The sequence below is a fragment of the Rana temporaria genome, chromosome 6, assembly GCF_905171775.1.
Source record: "Rana temporaria chromosome 6, aRanTem1.1, whole genome shotgun sequence".
Taxonomy (NCBI): domain Eukaryota; kingdom Metazoa; phylum Chordata; class Amphibia; order Anura; family Ranidae; genus Rana; species Rana temporaria.
The window spans coordinates 155,105,074-155,126,315 of record NC_053494.1 but is presented as its reverse complement, the minus strand read 5'-3'; the positions used below and the strand labels follow the sequence as shown (position 1 = coordinate 155,126,315).

At 41.3% G+C, this 21,242-nt stretch overlaps 1 protein-coding gene across 1 annotated transcript in view; it reads right to left on the bottom strand.

The window, feature by feature from the left end:
* The window catches only part of CERKL (ceramide kinase like), a 165,406-nt gene that overhangs the window by 1,931 nt on the left and 142,233 nt on the right, over window positions 1-21,242 (bottom strand). Inside the window, exons 6-12 of the mRNA XM_040357642.1 lie at window positions 19,475-19,549; window positions 17,166-17,343; window positions 13,611-13,676; window positions 10,391-10,422; window positions 10,200-10,308; window positions 7,847-7,943; window positions 232-416 (exon numbers count right to left, since the gene is read on the bottom strand). Of these exons, the coding sequence (XP_040213576.1) occupies window positions 232-416; window positions 7,847-7,943; window positions 10,200-10,308; window positions 10,391-10,422; window positions 13,611-13,676; window positions 17,166-17,343; window positions 19,475-19,549 (742 nt within the window). The remainder of the gene's footprint in view (window positions 1-231; window positions 417-7,846; window positions 7,944-10,199; window positions 10,309-10,390; window positions 10,423-13,610; window positions 13,677-17,165; window positions 17,344-19,474; window positions 19,550-21,242) is intronic.

The window sequence follows — 21,242 nt, the reverse complement described above, 5'->3', positions numbered from 1 at the left end:
GAAGCTTCACTTTATAAAGAATACCTAATCACATGCAAGGAAAATAAAAAAACAGCATTTTTGATTGCACATGATTGAATGATGGAAGTCAGCAGAGCTTCCTCTCATTTACTAAGCTCTGGAGAAAATTACCCTTGCAAATGTCAGCACGGCCCATCTCTGCACTACAAGTTTTTGACCCATCTATTGTATTACATACCTTACAAGGCTGACGTTATAGCTGGTACTCACCTGACATGAACCTCAGAGGATGTTTCCAGTAAGTCTCCATCAATATTCCATGGATGGACATCTTCACTAGAAACAGAATGTGCTTCACCATTCTCTTCATGCTTGTCCTTGCCATCGCATCCAATGCTTCTAGTCTGCAACTTTACTTCTTTTACCAAGTATGTTTCCACAAATGGAAAATTAAACTATATAGAAAAAAACATTAAAAGTGGTGTTAAATGTGGAGCCAAGTATTTTCAATATGTTGGTTGAACTGGATGAAATATTTTCAACTATATAATTATATAAGCCTCCTAATTGCAGCTACTACAACCGGCACTAATCCAAAAATCGAAAATGTTATATATTATATAGCCTACCAATCCTCAAATTTGGTGGCTGCATTCATTTCTTTTTTTAGGCTTATTTTCCCTTTATTTTTACCTGGTGATCCATTTAGTAACGCACTTCGTGCCTAAGGGTGTCTACACTCTGGATGGAAGTACAACAGAGATACCTTTGGACATCAGCATTGTCAATCTGGGGAGAATGTTAGATGAACTAGCAGATTTAGGACTTGAATAAAAAATGTAAGCCAAAATCAAGCTTTAATTCATCCCAAATGTGTTCTGTCAGGTTGAAGTCAGGACTCTGTGCAGGCCAGTCAAGTTCCTCCACCCTAAACTTGCTGTGTTGTGGATGGCCTTGTATGTTGTGGTTATTATTTAGAATTGTATACGTTGGGCAAGTGAAAGCTAGTGAAGGGATTGGCAGAGGAAGGCAGCAGCCACAGAACAGTAAGGTGTACAAGTCTAGCAGCAGCATTCATGATAGACTGAAGGGATACCCTGTGTAAAGGTAGGCCAGTAAAGAGAAAGTTGCAGTACTCAAGGCAGGAGACAAACAGGGATTAAATAAGTTGTTTTGTGATGTCATTAGTTAAAAGGAACACTAAAGGCAAAAATATATATTTTTTTTAAATAACAAACATGTTATACTTACCTCCACTGTGCAGCTCGTTTTGCACAGAGTGGCCCCGAATCCGGTCTTCTGGGGTCCCTCGGCGGCTGTCTCGGCTCCTCCTCGCAAAAGCTTTCTACCTTCATGCGAGCGAGCTCGCATGGTAAAAAGCTTTTGCGAGTGCGCTCCCGTGATACAGCGGCGGCCATAGCCACCGACAGTATCACTCGGCCCCGCCCCCCGGCGTGCCACGTCATCCGCTGTGATTGACAGCAGCGCCAGACAATGGCTGCGCTGCTATCAATCCGCCTAGCCTAGCCAATCAACGGCCAGGCTGGGAACCGAACAGGATGACAAGCACGCGCCCGGGACTTTCGAGGGGTGAGGTAAGTAAAACAGGGGCTTGGGGGGGGCCGGTGCTGTCAGATGTTTTTTTACCTTAATGCATGGGATGCATTAAGGTAAAAAAACTTTTACCTTTACAACCCCTTTAAGAAGGGCGAATTGTGGAAATGTTGTGAAAGTTAAGGAGGCAGGATTTAGCTGGATTGGATGTTGGGACCGAAGGAGAAGTCAGAGTCTAAGATTACACCTAACACCCTAACGTGTGTGGAGGGACCAATAATTGTGCTATAGGTCTCAATGGTAAATTCATGAGAGGGGATGGAAATATTACATGCTCAGTTTTAGACAGTCTGAGTTTGAGGAAATGGTGTGACATCCATACTGATATATTGTCCAGTAAATTTGTGATACCTGAAGAGATTGAGGAGGTATGCTGGGGAGTCGAGAGATAGATCTGGATGTCATCGGTAAGAAGGTGGTATTGGAAGCCAGGGAAGCTAATCAATAGGCTCAGGGAAGAGGTGTAGAGAGAAAATAGGAGGGGTCCAAGGACAGAGCCTTGGGGTACCCTTTCCAGAAAGAAGAACAGAGGATATAGAGTTGTATGTGGCACTAAAGGTGCACTGAGATGGGTAGGTGGAGAAACAGGAAATAGCAGAGTCCTGGAGACTAAGGGAGTGGATTTTATTGAGCAGGCGTAGTTGGTTTATTGTGTCAAAGGCAATGGAAAGGTCTAAGAGTATAGAGTAATGGCCATTGGTTTCAGCAGTTAGCAGGTCATTAGTGAGCTTTAGTAGGACAGTTTCATTGCAGGTCAAAACCAGACTGTAAGGGGTCGAAAAGGTTGTTATCAGAGGCAACTGTGGGTAAGGTTCTCAAGAAGCTTGAAGGCCAACGGGAGCAGAGAAATGGGTCTTAAGTTGTTTAAACAGGTGGGGTCCAGTGAGGGTTTTTTGATTATAGGGGTAACCACTGCATATTTGAGAGGGGAGGGAAAGGTGCCGGTGGTTGAGGGAGAGATTAAAGATATAGGTTACAGTGTAAGATAGAGCAGGAAGGGGACCACAGTAGTTGTCCAGGGGAAAGGTGGTGAGGTAGGCCTCAGAAAAGAGTTTGGCAACTTTCTCAGTGGTAACAGGATCAGAGGAGAGTATGGTGTTTGACCTGGTAGGTTGGTTGGAGAAGAAAGCATGATGCTGGAGATCTCACTACAAATTGTATCGATATTGTTTTTGACATGATTGCCAATCTTCTGGGCAATAAGCAAGTTAGTGGGTGGAGGAAATGAGGGGTGAACTAGGGAATTAAGGGTGGAAAAGGGTAGAAGAGGATTGGATGATAAGGTTTTGATTAGAGTGGTGTAGCAGGATTGTTTAGCAATGTGGAGGAATATTTGAAAAGGACATATTTGTAAAGGATAAAGTCTTGCAGGGATTTAGTTTAAGGCTACACTCGCTGAAGAGCACAACTTTCAGAGATGACCAAGTGTGTCCAGGGAAGATGAGAGAAAGTTGTTGAAGACAGCAGTGGCCAGGTCTGGGCAGGACCGGGATGCAATTTTGCCATAAAGGCAGTCAAAAGCAGAATAAAGCTTGGAAGGGTGGAAGTGGTGAATGTGATCGGAGAGAAGAAAAGGGGTGTTGCAGGGGGTGCACAAGTGGGAAAAAAAGGTCTAGGATGTTGCCATTGGAGCGGGTGGCGGTTTGTGTCCATTGCATTAGGGTAAAAGAGTAGATTATTTTGAATATTCGAGAGGTAGATGAGGTGTTAAAACTGACTTTTTATTAAAGTCACAGAGGATGATGCTGGGTACTCCAGAGGAGAGAAAGTAGGGTAGCCATGCATAGAAGTCATTGAGAAAGCATGACACTGGTTCAGGAGGCCAATCAATGACCAATACAGTGTGCTTCAAAAGAGCAGAGGGATAGAGAGGGAGGTGTCAGAAGAACATGGAAGGTACTTTGTGGGGAAGTAGAAGTCCAACTCATTTTTGTCCACTGGGTCTGGGTGAGTGAGTCCAGTGGAGGCCAACATAAGAGATAGCAGCTGGAGAGGCAGAGTCGGATTCCTGGAACCAGGTTTCAGTAACAGAAAATAGGTCTAGAGAGTTGGAGAGGAAAAGACCACTGAGAGAGACACGTTTGTTAGAGACTGTGTGGGCATTCCAGAGGACACATAAGAGGGATGAGGGGGCTGGCTCGTGGAAGCAGAGGAATTTAAATAAGAGAGTGAGGGTTGCAGCAGAAAGGAGACTGATGGCTGGTTGAGGGTTAGATGGTGGAGGTTCAGAGTTTGGGGCGATATCTACAGAAATTAGGAGTAGTAAGTGGGTGAGGGAGGCAAGGTGGGATTGGGATTTATATAAGGACAAATGCCCAGTGATTTGGAAGTGGTAACATTATGCGGACTCTGAAGGAGCAGGAAATGAGAAGTGCAGCAATATTGAGAAGGTGGAAGTGAGGATGGTATGTATAAGATGTGGGGTTGAGAGGAGGGGTAAAGAAGTGAGAGTTTGAAGACAGAGGGAATTATTGCAAAAAGGAAGGTTACTGAGAGCACGTTGGAGGGTGAAGAGAGGGAAGAAGCAGGCTGAGAGAGATGAAAGTAGAGCATTAAAATTTGTCTCCCTTAGTTAAAGTGCAATGGTAAAAGTGCCAAACATTAAATGCAGAAAATGGCCCTTTACACAAAAAAGGCCATGCCCTCCCTTTGCCTACTGTCTTCACGAGTTGTACTGAATTTATACTCGGATGAGGTGGGGAAGGTTTGGACAATTAGTCCATTAAGCACTAATAAAAGGGACACATTGCTGAAAGTGGAAGTTTTCTGCCCTCAGCAAATTGCAAAGCAGGATGGTGACAACAAGATAAGGTTAAATGTTTGATCTTGGACAATGCACCATGAATGTTAGTTTAACTAAATAGTTTAACTAAATAAAGACAACTATAAACAGCAGTTAGAATAAAGCCTGGTATACACGGGTTGAATTTCGCGACACTGTACTGTTAAAAAAAAAAAAAAAACAGCCATCATACGGCCCATGTGTTTTGGTCTGTCCACCAGAAGCCTGCTTCTGTCAGACAAGCACGCGGGAAAACCAGCAGCCCAACAACTCCCGTTCAGCACTCTCAGCCAATGGCAGTGGTGACATAGTGTGTACCAGGCTGAAGTCTTAGTAAGGCAGATGTCTCTTTCAGTCATGTAGAACACACTTAGGCCCGGATTCACAAAGCAGTTACGCTGACGTATTTCGAGATACGCCGCGTAAGTGTAAATGTGCGCCGTCGTATCTATGCGCCGTGCCCACAGAACTAGATACGCCTGAAAATAGGGTTCATCCGACCGACGTAACTTTCCTACGCCGGCGTATCGTGGGCGCATATTTACACTGGCCGCTTCATTGCAAATATGCAAATGAGGGAGATACGTCGATTCACGAATGTAGTTGCGCCCAGCGCATAATATACGCGGTTTGCGTAAGGGTTACGTCCGGCGTAAAGTTATTCCCCATCTATGAAGCGCAGCTCATGCAAAGGTATGGACCAGGGAACAGCCGTTGTATTTTACGTCGTTTACGTAGTAGTACATGAATAGGGCTGGGCTTAGGTTACGTTCACGTCGTAGGCAGTGATTCAACGTATCTTAGGGAGTAGTTTTGACGTGATTCTGAGCATGCGCACTGGGTTGCGTCCACGGGACGGCGCATGCGCCGTTCATTTTAAGTACTTGTCTGTCACTTGGCACATCATTAGCATGGGGTCACGCCTCATTAGCATGGCTCACGCCCACATCCACCTACGCTGGCTTACGCCGAGGAAACCCATCGTAGATTTGACAGCGAGTGGGAGTGGAGTGCTTTGTGAATACTGTGCTTGCCGCTCTGCGCTACGCCGGCGTAGCCTAAAAACGATACGCTACGCCGGCATAAATGTGCGCCAATGTATGTGAATCCGGGCCTTAATGTTTCAAAGATAAGTGCAGTAGTTACCAGGGGCAACAACAAGGCAGATGTCACTTTCAGTCATGTAAACCAGTTTAGTATTTCAGAGATGAGCGCAGTCAGTAGTTACCTGGAGAAGCAGCATATAGAAGACATGAGAAGAGTATGATGAGATGTTTCTTGTGTTAAAAGTGCCAAACACTTAATGCAGAAAATGGCACTTTATGCAAAAGTGCACCGTTTTCAGCATTGTTTTACATTTTTTACTCTCAAGCTGCACTGGTTTTTCAGTATCACAGACTGTTCTGTCCAAACGTGGTTCTTATCTGATTGTAATTGAATTGTCATTGGAACATGATCTGAAATGCATGGCAAGTTCATCATATGCGTTTTTAATTCTTTAACTACTTATCAAAGGTATCTTACAAATATGATGCTTGCTAAACAATTCAACAGATGACGTTTATGAAGGCATCGTTTACGCAAAGCCTTATGCCGCGTACAGACGGTCATTTTTTGTGATGAAATAAAATGACATTTTTAAAAATGTCAATTAAAATGATCGTGTGTGGGCAAAATGTCATTTTATGTCTTCTGAAAAATGACAAAAAAAAAATTCGAACATGCTCGAATTTTTTGTGTCGTTTTTCAAAATGTCATTTTTTGTGTCAATGAAAATGATAGTGTGTGGGCAAAACGACGTTTTTAAACCTGCACATGCCCAGAAGCAAGTTTTGAGACGGGAGGTAAAACTACCATTCATAATGGAGTAAGCACATTCATCACGCTGTAACAGACAAAAAAGCACGAATCATCTTTTACTAACAAGTAACCAGCTAAAAGCAGCCTCAAGGCGAATAGAACTTCCCCTTTAGAGTGGCGTCACTTTGTTCATCATTTTTCAAAATGATGGTGTGTATGCTACATCGTTTTTGAAAATGAAGTTTCAAAAATGTCGTTTTTTTTCATCACTTCAAACGTCATTTTTTTTTCATCACAAAAAATGACCGTCTGTATGGGGCATTACAGGAAACAAGGGAATGTGTGTGCTTATTGATAGAAAGACTGTAAAAAGTTACACAGCTAGATCTTAAGGTATGCTAAGTGTCTAACATTTTTCTCTATTTAAAAAAAAAAAAATCAGGCTAACCATCAAATTATAATGAATATTGTGGGTTTCAGATTGGTAATTAATATGGGGGATCCTTGCGAGATCACTTTCTTGACATACACATCTTTAAGTGCATGCACGTGAGATGATCTTCATTACTGTCTTCACAGTAATATTAACTAAATCTGTGTAGGACATTTACAGCTGCATCCAGTTCAATTGTGACATTTTCTGCATCGTTATGAATGCCCTGGGTTCCTATATACATAGGGCTAAAGTGAAGGAAAGTCCATGTTTTACACACGAAGGAAGACTGTAGTCAGAGCATTTAACATGATGCAGTTTTATGCCATTTAACTAAGTAAATCTTCCCTTGTGGCAAAAGTATGCAGGGGACCTTGGCATAAAAGCACCATTATATTTTTCAGTTTCTTACTATTTGTTGAACAGCACTGAGACAAGCAGGCATCATGCAGCTTACAAATAAGAGAGCTAGAGCCAACCAGCAGCCAAGCTTGGCAGGAAATGAAATTTTGTGCAAAATTCAGCAGCGAGGATGAATTGCCTCATTGTCCCATCTATCCAGACAACACCTGCTCTGAAAATGAGTAATAATGATTTTTAAAGTCATTTTGTAAATGAATAACTTAGTGTTGATTAATTTATTTGAACATATATGCTTTCCAAAAATAATTGTGAATTGACCCCAATTTAAAAGAACATTTCCACCCACAGCTATTGGTTTTGACCTGGGTGGTATAATAGAGCATGGAGCTTATTCTAACGGTAAGCACACATTTTGTTGAATTTCCAATTGTGGAATGGGTGCACAGTTAGGAAAAAAATCAGGCACACCGGATCAGCAGTTGTTTGAATCAACTTTACAGTTGAGAATAATCTGTGCAATTTTTCGACTGGAAAACGGACTCCTGATGTGGAGCCTGGGCCTTGGATTTTTGAGCTCATGTCTTTTAAAGCTGTACTTGTTCTTTAGGGTTAAATTATTGCTCTTTTTTGTCTCCCCCTTGTCTTTACATATACTTTATTATTGTGTGTGCCCTGGATCTTTAGTCCATTCACTCTAGTACGTTAGGTTACTAATAGTATGAGGGATGGATTAAAGAAAGCTAAGCTGCATTAGTCTGATTGGTGATTTACAAGTGAGTCACATAATGGCTAATGTACTCAGACAGGAACTGAAAATAAAGTCTTCCTAAGAGGACATCAATGTTAATCTAGTGTGTTGATTAACAAATACAAGGAAGCATCAAAACAAGTACCTGATTTTTCAGACTGGCATAACGCTTTAAGTGTTTCACAAATTCTTGTCTTGAGGTATTTCGGGCAACTATAAGTGACATTGTTCCATCATTCAGCCTTGAAAATATATAAAAAAAATATATATATATGTGGATGTCAAAGTTAAACAGCCTGAATTGCACAGCTACCACTAGGCTATCTTTAGATCCGCGTGATCTATGTGATTTAAGATCCGCTGCCGCAAGTTTGAGAGGCAAGTGGGTAATTCACAAACCACTTACCTCCAAACTTGCGGCGGCGGATCGTAAAACACCCCCGGCAGAATTCAAATTCCGCGGCTAGGGGGAGTGTACTACTTAAATCAGGCGCGTTCCCGCGCCGATTTAAATGCGCATGCGCCGTCCGTGAAATTTCCCGGCGTGCATTGCTCCCACTGACGTTGCTAGGACGTCAGTGGTTTCGACGCTTACGTAAATGACGTCCATCCGTATTCGAGAACGAATTACGCAAACGACGTAAAAAAATTCAAAATCGACGCGGGAACGACGGCTATACTTAACATTGGCTGCGCCTCATAGAAGCAGGGGTAAGTATACGCCGGGAAAACCGCTACGGAAACGTCGTAACAACACTGCGTCGGGTCCGCGTACGTTCGTGAATTTGCGTATCTCGCTGATTTACATATTTCTCAGCGTAAATCAGCGAGAACGTCCCCCGCGCCATTTTTAAATTGCAGGTAAGATCCGACGGTGTAACACAGTTACACCTGTCGGATCTTAGGCATATCTATGCGTAACTGATTCTATGAATCAGGCGCATAGATACGACCAGCCTAACTCTGAGATACCAGGGTGTATCAGGAGATACACCATCGTATCTCTCTCTGAATCTGGCCCTATGTCTCTGACCCTCTGATATGCAAGTAAAGGCATCCAGTGACCCAAAGTCCAAAATGGTGGCCAATAGTAGCATCTCCATCTGCATGTCCCTCTGTACGATATAAACATCCAAAGCAGAATAAAAATGTTTTGCTTGCATACCTATTTACCTATGTAGCTCAGTGCATACATACATATATAAAGCGTATATATATATATATATATATATATATATATATATATATATATATTTATATACACACACTATATTGCCAAATGTATTGGGATGCCTGCCTTTACACGCACATGAACTTTAATGGCATCCAAGTTTTAGTCCGTAGGGTTCAATAATTACTTGGCCCACCCTTTACAGCAATAACATCTTCAACTCTTCTGGGAAGGCTTTTCACAAGGTTTAGAAGTGTGTCTATGGGAATGTTTGACCATTCTTCCAAGATCACATTTGTGAGGTCAGGCACTGATGTTGGACAAGAAGGCCTGGCTCGCAGTCTCCACTCTAATTCCTACTAAAGGTGGTCTATCGGGTTGAGGTCAGGACTCTGGGAAGGCCAGTCAAGTTCCTCCACACCAAACTCTCTCATCCATGTCTTTATGGACCTTGCTTTGTGATAGGAAGGGGCCATCCCCAAACTGTTCCCACAAAGTTGGGAGCATGAATTTGTCCAAAATGTCTTGGTATGCTGACGCCTTAAGAGTTCCCTTCACTGGAACTAAGGGGCCAAGTCCAACCCCTGAAAAACAACCCTATACCATAATCCCCCCTCCACCGAATGATTTGGACCAGTGCACAAAGCAAGGTCCATAAAGACATGGATAAGTGAGTTTGGGGTGGAGGAACATGACGGTCCTGACCTTAACTCAATAGAACACCTTTGGAATGAATTAGAGCCGAGACGGCAAGCCAGGCCTTCTTGTCCAACATCAGTGCCTGACCTCCCAAATGTGCTTCTGGAAGGATGGTCAAACATTGCCATAGACACACTCTTAACCCTTCTGGACAGCCTTCTCAGAAGAGTTGAAGCTGTTATAGATGCAAAGGGTGGGCCAACTCAATAATGAACCATATGGACTAAGACTGGGTGCCATTAAGGTTCATGTGTGTGTAAAGGCAGGTGTCCCAATACTGTTGCCAATATAGTGTAAATAAATATATGTATATTAGTATAGAATATGAGCGGCATATTTTTTACATTTTACACTTCATTGTGCATTTTTAAATAAATCTTTGGCTTATATTAAATCCTTAGCTTGCTCATGAAATAATGCAATAACAATATGAATACTTGGAATTTTCTAGCTAAACTACTTGACCTAATTTTACAGATCCTTTAATTGCTTATAATCCTAAAGACTGACTAGAGCCCATCTCCACAGAGAGGGTGAATCCAGGAGCAATCTGCAGAAACAATTTACAAAAGGTTTATAATCAAATTGGCAGTGAGGGAAGGAGTAATTCTTGTAAGCTTCTACTGACCTGGTATTAGGCGCCAGGCCTCTTGGGGCCATGGAACAAAGGCAGGGGATTGCCATAATGCTGACATTCAGCAACTGACCCTGGATGTGCTGCCACTGATCCTTGCTCTCTGGACGAAGTTAAACGCATGGTTATTACAGCTCATTACAAGCAAGTACATGAATTTCCCATTCTCTAGATTAGACACTCACCGGGCTCAACACAATTCTCATCTCTTTTCTTTCTAAGGGGAAAGACATTAGATATTAACATTAGTATGGACATGCTTGGTATTAAATGATCATACAGAAAATAGATTTTAATACACAGTGCAATTAAATCTAAATAGATGACAGCCATTTGACCTGGTCATTCTGGAGAACATATGGATAAACCAAGTTAGAAAATTTGCCTTGACGGCTACCATTCTCCTGTAATAAGCAGCATTGCGTTTTTTCTCTACATTGATGTGGCAGCTCCTTGGGATGGGAGTGACTGAGTAGCATCTGTATGATTGTGTATGGATATCTGACCACTATCCAAAGTCTATAACCATCTTAAATGTAATCACATTTCTTAAACTGAGTGAATAAAATAAAGTCGAAAAAGTGAGCACTGATAAGATATTCAATAAGCAGCTAGCACCCGTAAATGTGAATATACAACCTTCAATGAACAGTGAAATAACAGAAAAAGTGCAGCGCCTTAAAATAATAAAATAATGTCCATGTTTAGGGTAGAGCCCCAAGTGCAAACAATCCTATTAGGCTAGAAGGCCTCAATAGGCTCCTAAGCCCATCTGTGACAGTGTAGTGTGCCAGAACACTCACCAGAAAATGAATGAAAACCAGCATATAATCATAAATTTGGGGGTCAAGAGTGATACACAGTGTGCCAGGGGAGGGAGGGACCTACACTCTGACGCCGTTGTGTCCCTGTGCTGGGATCGGCAGCCATTTTTTGTATGTTTTTTTTTCTGGACATTTTTTATTTGTATGCTGCATGCAGCTTTATGAATTCTGATCTTAATAAATACTACACTACTGTATATGAGCATTACTTGGGCTCCTGTGTGTGATCTTTATTTTGCACAGTGTCGGTTTCCCGTGAGGTTTACCTTGCTGTCCACAACCCTGGATAGGATGTCACCAAGCTCCAAGACATTGAGACAAGGCTCATAATGGCTTGTTATCTGGTAAGTGCATAAAATTGGTGATGGGATTCCACAGATAAGGAGCACTGTGTATCACTCTGGACCCTACAAAATATGGCTGCTGCTCCCAGCACAAGGACACAATGGTGTCAGCCTGTAGGCCCCTGCCCTGGTGCACTGTGTATCACTCTGGACCCCCAAGTTTACAATTATATGCTGGTTTTCATTAATTTTCTGGTGAGTGTTTTGGAACATTACACTGTTGATTGGGCTTTGGAGCCTATTGAGGACTTTGTGTTCCATTTATTATTGTGAAGCACTGCACTTTTTTTGTTATTTCAAAAGTTTGTGAATGCCTAACCATAAGGTCTATATAAGCTTGCTGGACATCCCAGTCGAGCACCTTCTTCCCTCATTATAGCCTTTATATGTGGCTATAGCAGTCTATACTTCTGGAGTGCATATGGGGGAATTTGTGCCCATTTGGTCACAAAAGCACCAGTGAGGCCAGATACTGGTGTTTGACGAGTCTATATAAAAACACTGTGGCATGAATTTCACATTATGGCAGTGTCAGCATTCTCTCTTCCAAGCAGGATCTGAGGAGGCTCCCAGGGTCTGAGGAGGCTACCACCAGCATACTATGTAAAAACAAAAAGAAGGAAAGAAAAGCGGCACTATTCAAGTGTAACATTTATTAAAACATATTTATGAAACAAAAACAATAAATATGCACTCACATTTACAAGATATTAAAAAGTGTATCGATAAGTCTCAAGCAGGTGGCAACCTTTCAGGTTGTCAGTAATGATCAAGCCCCTTAATTGTGATGTGATGTAAGGTGCTTGAAACCAGTACATAAATCAGGGAAACACCAGGAAGAGCCAACAGAAGCAGCAGACTGTCTATGTATATCCCATGGATGAGAACCACTGTGGACAGCAAGGAAGTGTTGTAGGCCCACAAGATGGCTGTGATGATGTCATGTGACATAGATAGGCGTGGTTAGACATTTCAGGGCATGGTTTGACAAAGGGGCAACAAGTCTAGACACACACATATATGCTGGTCGAGGTGGTGCCGATCTGGGTACCCTGACATGTAAGCAAATAAAATTGGGGGATTGGTTTAAAATACATTTTAATAAAACTGTGTTGCACGATCACTTTGTTATTTTCTTTCTGGGTGATTGGTGCATATTCTGCTGAGGGGAAAGAACATCTGTGAGGTGGAGAAAAGCTCATCTGGATTTCCATGCTGCCATTTATTGGCATTAGAACACATGCATTGTGGTCCAGTGGCCTTAGGTTTTTGCTTTGTTTTTTGGATTAATCCAATTTTTGCACAATATTGTTCATTTTAATGTTTAAAGGTACAAATCACATAGCACGTATAGGTTAAGGATGTATTTAGTCGAATAGCTCCTACTTTATCTTTTTGGTTTTAATCAGTCTTGCTGCTGTCTGCCTCTAACACAGACAGCTCATCATACACAAGAGAATCTTGTGTGCTCTGAGAGTTATTCAGAGACTTGGAATCTTGATGGCTTACAAAGGTAATCATGTTATAGCTCATTTTGCAAATCATGAGCTGAGGGTGCTGTTTTTAGCTCCCTATTTTACTCATCATAATTCGATTAATTCAAACTCTGCAGTGAGTTGAATCAATGAATTGAATCAGTGATTTAGTAGCCAAGCATACTGTGCAGTGGATTTGCACAGAGCAGCCCAGATCCTCCTCTTCTCGGTTCCCACTTTGGTGCTCCTGGCCCCTCCCTCCTGTTGAGCTTGCTATGGGGGCACTGGAGCTGAGTCACAGCTCTCTGTGTCCATTCAGACACAGAGCTGTGGTTCAGCCCCACCCCCTCGTTCTCCTGATTGGCTAACTGACTTTAATTAACAGCAGCGGGAGCCAACGGCTGCTGCTGTGTCCCAGCCAATCAGTAGGGAGAGTCTCGGATGGTGGAGACACTCATGAACATCATTGGACAGAGAGGGACCTCAGGTAAGTATTAGGGGGTGCTGGGGTGGCTTCTGCACACAGTAGGATATTTATCTCAATGCATAAAATGCATTAAGATAAAAAAAAGTCTAACAATAAATTGCTCCAGAATGCTGACAGCTACAGAGTTCAGTGAGTTGTTTTAAAACTCATTTATCGCTTGTTTAGAGTATGTAATACTTGAATATCTACAGTCTGACCACAGGTTTACTAATGGTGGGCCCACAGCAATTGTTTTTATTGTTATTTATTTATTTGAATGTAAATTCCTTCCTTACTTGCGCTCTCCGTGAAAACTGGATTCATGGCTTATAGGTAAAAAAGAAAGTTCACAGCTTTCTGGTCTGTAAAACATTAAAAAAATTGCATTAGTGACATTTTTCTGCAAACCTTCATTCATATATACTGTAATGCCGCGTACACACCATCACTTTATGTGATGAAAAAAAATGACGTTTTTAAAAACGTCACTTTAATTGACTGTGTGTGGGGGAAAACTTTGTTTTATGTCTTGTAAAAAACGACCAAAAAAAATTGAAGCATGCTTCAATTTTATGTGTCGTTTTTCAAAAGTGCACTTTTTACTTCACAGAAATTGACCGTGTGTAGCAAAAAACGTCGTTTTCTAAGACGGTTTTTCATCCACGCATGTCCAGAAGCTACTTATGAAGCAAGCTTCAATGGTAAAACGTGGTGGAACGTAACCTCACTTTGCAAGATCATTGTGAGAAAACGATGGTGTGTAGGCAACTTCGTCTTTGAAAATTGAAGTTTCAAAAACGTCATTTTTTACTTCACAGAAAGTGTCATTTTTTTTCATCACATAAAGTGATGGTGTGTACGCAGCATAAGTCTTAATTCAATTTCATCAAAAAAGTTTGCCCTAAATACCTGTATATGTTATTGTTGAATATCTTAGTTACTTTGCAAATACTGTATTTGCAAGTGTATCTGTGGATATAAAGCTAGTATGCTTTACTATTGCTAAACACTTTATAAATTCTACAGAAGTTGTTCAGAAGAGAACAAGTTTACTGAAAGGTAACAAAAGGTAGCTTTTATAACATACTCTTCCAGTAAGCAAGCACTGACTTTTAACATCCCTTTTGACAGGTGTCACTTTTCTGCACTTGCCTGTATACAGTGAAGCCCTGTACACATGGCCCAGAATCTCGTCAGGAAAAAATAAGCGTTTTTTCTGACGACATTCTTGGCAAGAATCTCTTTCCAGCCGACACACTCCATTTAAAAGAACAGCCGTTCTTTTGAATGGCACAAACGCGGTGACGTCATCGACTACGACAAGCAAGATCTGGTCACATTTGATGCCGTCGCCGCCATCTTGCTTTACCCTACCTATGCCTTGGAAGCTACCGCGCATGCGTCAAAGTCATTTCGAGCAAGCACTGGTTTCCATGGAGAGGCAAGTATACACACCCTCGGGTTTCTCGGCAGGAAAAAACTGCCGAGAATCTCACAACGAGAAAATAGAGAGCAGGTTCTCTATTTTTCTCGTCGAGATTCTGGGCAGTTTTCTTGACGAGAAACCTCAAAGCCTCGTACACACACATGGTTTACTCTGCAAGAAAGCTCTGTCAGATGTTTTCTTGCTGGTTCTTGCCGAGAAAACCATGCGTGTGTACAAGGCTTTTGTTGGTGTCCTGTAACTTGTGGTCTATGTAATATCTGTACACCAGGTCATTTACTGATGTTATATAGCCACTATATGCTGCAGTTGTTACCATGAACATACAATGCAAGGAACCTGGAAAATCCTATGAAATTTGTGGGATAACTAGACTTGTTAAAATAATAAATAAATAATAAGAAAATGCTTATAAACGCAGTCTTACCCATGGGCCTCGATGCGTATGACTATAACGAGCAGGGAGATTCTGATCTTCTTAATCTAGCTCCCTTACTGGCCAGGATGCAGTGACCTATAAGCCCCCATAACACTTCCGGAAGCTTAGCAAATTGGTGGTGTTTTTTAGGACCAACGTTAAATCATTCCATACCTTACCCCCCTGCACCGAGAAAGCACGTTCTTCTCGTCCTCACCCTAGGGACAACGATATTTGTTTGTCCCACTGAACGTAGTGCTCTACTAGGAGCATATCTTGTGAATTTTTTCCGGAGGTACTCTGGTTCACCTCCATGGACTATCCTATGCATAAAACAGCCAATCTTAAACAGAACCCGCTCACGGACGGGCAACCAATGCAACATATTCAAAATTGGGGTGATATGTTCTCTCCTACCAGCACCCGTAAGTAACCTTGCTGCAGCGTTCTGAATTAGTTGGAGTCTATGCATGATCTTTTTAGGTAGGCCAAGGTACAAAGCATTACAGTAGTCCAACCAACTGGTAATTGTTGCATGGATCAGAGCGATCTTATCCGAGTCATCATCCATCGTTCCTCAAACAAGTGCCCATATTGTGTTACCAACACCAAAACTAATGAGAAGATGCAGGCTTACCAAATATTATTGACCCCCGTATTCAGAGCGGTCACACAGAGCTTCAGTAGAAGTACTCAGGCTTTAATGCCATCTCCCCACGTTCCCCAGGGTCATCAGCAAAAAAGGTTCCCTTGCACAACATGTGTGATTCCCAGCAATATAAGCTCATGTGAAAACAAGCACATATACACTCCTCATAGTGTAGAATAACAAATGATACCTTTATTATACTTTAAAACTGCACTTACAAACAGGTAGAAATAATGCTCTTTCAAAATCAAACACAGCCTGCAAAAATACGTGGACTTCGTAGGCTTCGCTGCGGGCACCAATTTGAGGAACAAGGCCATTCATTCTTTACATTTCATGGGATTTTCCTGGTTTCACTTGGAATTCATGGAATTTTTTCAGATCACTGTTTAATACGCACGTTATGGACACTATTATATTTTTTATGTATTTAGTGTATGAGATTGTCTTATATATTAATTTATATTTGTATTTTGAATTTGTACATTAACAATTTGCACATTCACTTTTTTTACCGCAACACGCTATTTGTTTCTTTTGATACTGGGAGGGATTGTGTTTTCAGCTTTTTTATTTTCATTTGTTATTTTTTTTTTTTTTTAGTTCTTAGTTCTTCAAATGCAATGGACCTGTTTGTTCTATGCTTGCTATGCCTTGCAGAGGTGGGGGCTCTGGACTGTACTTTTTATTTAACACTTTACCTCTTGAAGTTATAGGTAGCAGGATCGATACAGTATTCTGGGGTCATTTTACACCTTTAGATTTAATGCTGCCATTCAAAAAGTCCTACTTGCTGTATATTGCAAGTCCCAACATTTTTACACATAGGGTTATAAAACATAAGAAACTCTGTTGCCAGTCCATTCATTTCAAAAACCATCTCCCCATAAAATTTTAAGTGCATTAAATTAATTTTAAGCCTATCAACCACCTGTAAAAAAGCCTCCCTTCTGTAGAAATCCACACTGCATGTGACGTTAGCAGTCCAGGCAAACTCAGAGTTGTCACTCAAGTGATAGTTGAGTGACAACTACATAAAATATAATATAGGGAGGTGGGTTGAGGCAGTTAGCCAGCAAACAGTAATTACTTTCCTGGAAGGCTATGACAGTCAAAGGGGGAGGGGCTGTTCTAGGGAATAAATCCTTCAAGGAATAGGCAAATTGTATGACAGGTTCAGAGGCACATTGTATATCAAAAATCATTTATGGAAAGGAAAAGCATATTTTTTTTACGTCAGTGACAGTCTCTAGTCAAGCTTTTTTTAAAGGTATAGGTCATGACTGTTTTATGTATTTTCATACCTATTTATAAGACAGACAGGTAAGAAAGAGACTTACTTTAAGTTGGCAAGTGTTTTAATAACAGCAAAATCTCTTCTCTGACTGGAGGGCATCCAGCGATGTTTTTCTGCAAGAGCAAGAGTCCTTCCACCAAATCCAAACATGGAGGAAAACCCAAACCGCAGGAGTTTGTGGCCGCTGCTGAAAGTGCAGGCATCTACTAGCTGGATGTTTCCTAAAATTGTACAGTAAGGTTAATGTATTCTAATAAAGTAAAATATATTCACTTGTATATTAAATTATCTAAACATATAGGCCAACAAAACTGCAACATATTTCACTTCTGATCTATCCTACAAAGTGACACCACAAGTTAAGTGAATGTTATCAAGAATCACATAAAAGGTTATCCAAACTCACTACATTAACAATTGTAAGAGCAAACAATCCAAAGTGAATAGAGGGTGTCATGCACACACAGCACTTGTTACCTCTCTATTGTACCTGAAATAGGTGCACTTACGAGCTGGTCATTTGCCGTCTTAACCTAAACTGTGTTGATGTAATATCCTCTGTTCTCCATTTTTTCCATTTTGGATAAAATACAGGAGGGTGACGTGTTCCATTGGGAAAATGTCCCTTCACTTCCTGTCCCACATCCAAAACAGGAAGTGAGAGAAAATCCCTCTAAAGTGAGGGAATGCCTGGTTGTAACCAGGGTCACCAGAACTATAATCCCCACTATTCCTGTTCTGAAGACAACCCAGAATTTGGGATTTTGTTTTACTTTCACTTTTGGTGATAATGTTAAACAGGACAAATATAGAGTTTGAATCTCCCTAATGGGGGCACAGACAAAGAACCAGACAAGGATTATAATCTCTCCCCACTCAATCCAAAAAAAAAAAATTAAAACTTTTGCCTTTAGTTATAATTTAAGAACTACAATCAATCAGTGAAGCTTAATTATTGCTCCCCCTTTTCCCTTCATGGTTCCTTTGACGTCTATAACAGCCATCATTTCTCAATCATTGCCACGGCATTTCATTAGCTATATAGTCTTAAAGTGGTTGCAAACCTTAGATGTGAAATGTGAACAAAGTCCCTCCCTCTATAGCATGTACTTGTCTTAACTCAGGGCACTGTCATTTCTGTCACCAAGAGTAAAAAGGTGGGGACTCTAGCACATATCCTGTGATTGACAACCTCAGCTCTGTTCCTGTGCTCTCCAATCAGCTCTCATATGTCTCCTTGTTTAACTCTGTAGTGTGTAATTTCAGCTCCTTACCCCATTTTCCAACAGCTCAGACAAGCTTTGTAAAATCTGAACTTTAAATAGATGTAAAGAAGAGAAGCCTGCAGATAAACAGGTACAACATGTGTAGGGGAATTTGTTTTGTCTCTGTGTATCACATCACCAGGGCCCAGTCACTTCACTGGGTATATGCAAGGGTTTACAACCACTTTAAAGGAATGTCCAATTTAAGCAGTAGTTATGAAGAGTACTTCTTGACCTTCCCATGATCCTGCAGGGTTAAATTTACAGTAGAGCCACAAAGGACTGTTGGAGGCAGATATCAATACAGAATTAAGGGTATGCACATTGGTTTTCACATCTGTCAAAGCTAGGCTTTACACTGGTATGTTCTGGTAGGAAGTTGTAACTTATTGCGTGTAGTTCTGCTTTATTATATTTATAGAAGTGTATTTGAACATAAAATCAAATATTTTATATCACTCCAAGACACTATTGTTTCCCTGAAAATTATATGATAGTAAAGCAGGAATGCGTTTAACCAGCTGGAGAATTTCTCTACTTCCTGTCTTTTTGCAGGTAAATAAATGTGCATTGATTATTTTCTTTTGCTAAGGAGCCTGTAAAGCATTGCACCTGCGATCACACGCAGTTTTCAAATAGTGTCAGTGGGTGCGAAGAGAGGGTCCCCTGCCTGCTATCACAAGGAGGGTGAGGTGGTGGATGCTAAACATGTAACACCCTAAATACAGCTGTAAAATGTAACATGTCTAGAAAGGTGAACTTATCCTTAAAAAATACCCATTAAGGGTCCCATCACACCCGATCTGTTTTTCAGGCGGACCTGATCGGACGCTCCATTCACCCCTATGGAGCAGCGGATGTCAGCAGTGACATGTCCACTGACACCTGCTGGTATCCCATCTGATTCTGTCCACCAAATCCAGATGGATTGGTGACTCTATTTTTTGCTCAATGAGTGGAGACAGGCTTGTCATCCACCTACTCAACAGGGATCAGCGGAGAGATGCCCCACTGAGCAAAGCGGGGTCTGCAGAACGGACCGTCAGTGTGAAAGGACTCCAAGAGTTAACAAAAAATGTATACTTGCCCATAATGATGTGCAGTGCTGCAGTTACATAGTGTCTGATTCCATGCAGAGAATAAGCCAAGACATTGGTAGTACCTAGAAAAATAATGCATAAAGTAAACAAAAATCACGCACCTTAAATTTAACAACACTTAAAGTGGTTGTAAACTTTTTACAACCACATTATGCTACAGGTAAGCATATATTAAGGCTTACCTGAAGCTACCCAGGATATCTCCTAAACCTGCCCGGTTTAGGAGATATCCCTTGTCCCCTGCATGTGCCAATGTCATCATAGAACTTAGAACTTTATCCCTGACCTGTGTGGTGTGTTTCTTGGCCTTTATGATGCTGTGTGTAGGCTCTCTAACAAACCTCTGAGGGCTTCACAGAAGTGCTGTATTTATACTGAGATTAAATTACACACAGGTGGACTGTATCTACTAATTACTAGACTTCTGAAGGCAATTAGTTCCACTAGATTTTAGTATCAGTGTAAAGGGGGCCGAATACAAATGCACGCCACACTTTTCAGAAAATTATTTGTAAAAAGAAATAAAAACCATTTATCATTTTCCTCCCACTTCGCATTGGACTATCACAAAAAATTCCAATAAAATACATTTATGTTTTTTTGGTTGTAACAAGACAAAATTTGGAAAATTTCAAGAGGAATGAATACTTTTTCAAGGCATTGTAACTGGGACAAGAAACACTTGGAAATCATGTAAGTGGGACAAGGCCAGACACTTATAAATCATGTGACTAAGACCAGGCTAAACTGTACCGTTGTTCATGAACATGTTTAAAATGAAAATCAACATGGGAGATCAGATACAACCTAACATTTTAATGGTTTGTGCTAATAATAAAGTCTGGTAGGGGTACTAAAAGGATATGTGTGTGTGTGCAATTTATTTTCAACAACTATCGCATTGAGTTAATTAATTTATTCTGAAGCATACTTACATAAAGTAATATAAAACCCTCAGTTTTTAACCACTTTCAGCAGCTGATTTAATCACTAAGGCCTCATTAACGTTGCTCTCTGAAGAGCGGAGCAATCCGCGGTGAATCATTTTGTAAGTGCAGTTCATATTTAGCTGGAAGACAACATGTCCTCCTCACTGTCTGTTTTATCCCCTAAAAAACCCCAACCAGGCCTCAACCCAGCTACCAATCTGTATTTGAATGAACCAGAGGAACAGAGGGTAGCACATTTGTGAGGTCAGGCACTGATGTTAGGCACTGGTCAAATCATTTGGTGGAGGGGGGATTATGGTGTGGGGTTGTTTTTCAGGGCTTGGGCTTGGCCCCTTAGTTCCAGTTAAGCAAACTCTTAAGGCGTCAGTATACCAAGACATTTTGGAAAATTTCATGCTCCCAACTTTGTGGAAACAGTTTGGGGATGGCCCCTTCCTGTTCCAATGGCTCCCCCTACTATCAATCTGTCTAGAGAGGAGGGAGACAGGAACAAGAGCCGATGCTCTCATGCACATCGCTGGATGGGATTGGGCTCATTTAAATATAATGGGGGCTTGGGGGGGGGGATTTGCAGCACAGAAAGTTTTTCACCTTAATGCATAGAATGCAATAAGGTGAAAAACCTTAAGGCTTTAGAACTATTTTAAGGACTCCGAAAAGTAGCTGTAACTCTAAACTTAGTGGAGGCTCAGGATCCCTGTAATCTTGGTGTTGTAGCATGAGTGGATTCAAGTGTTGGCAGGAGAGGGTCATTTCACATGACACTCTAACCCCCACCCCCGGAACACCCCTACACAGGTGAGTG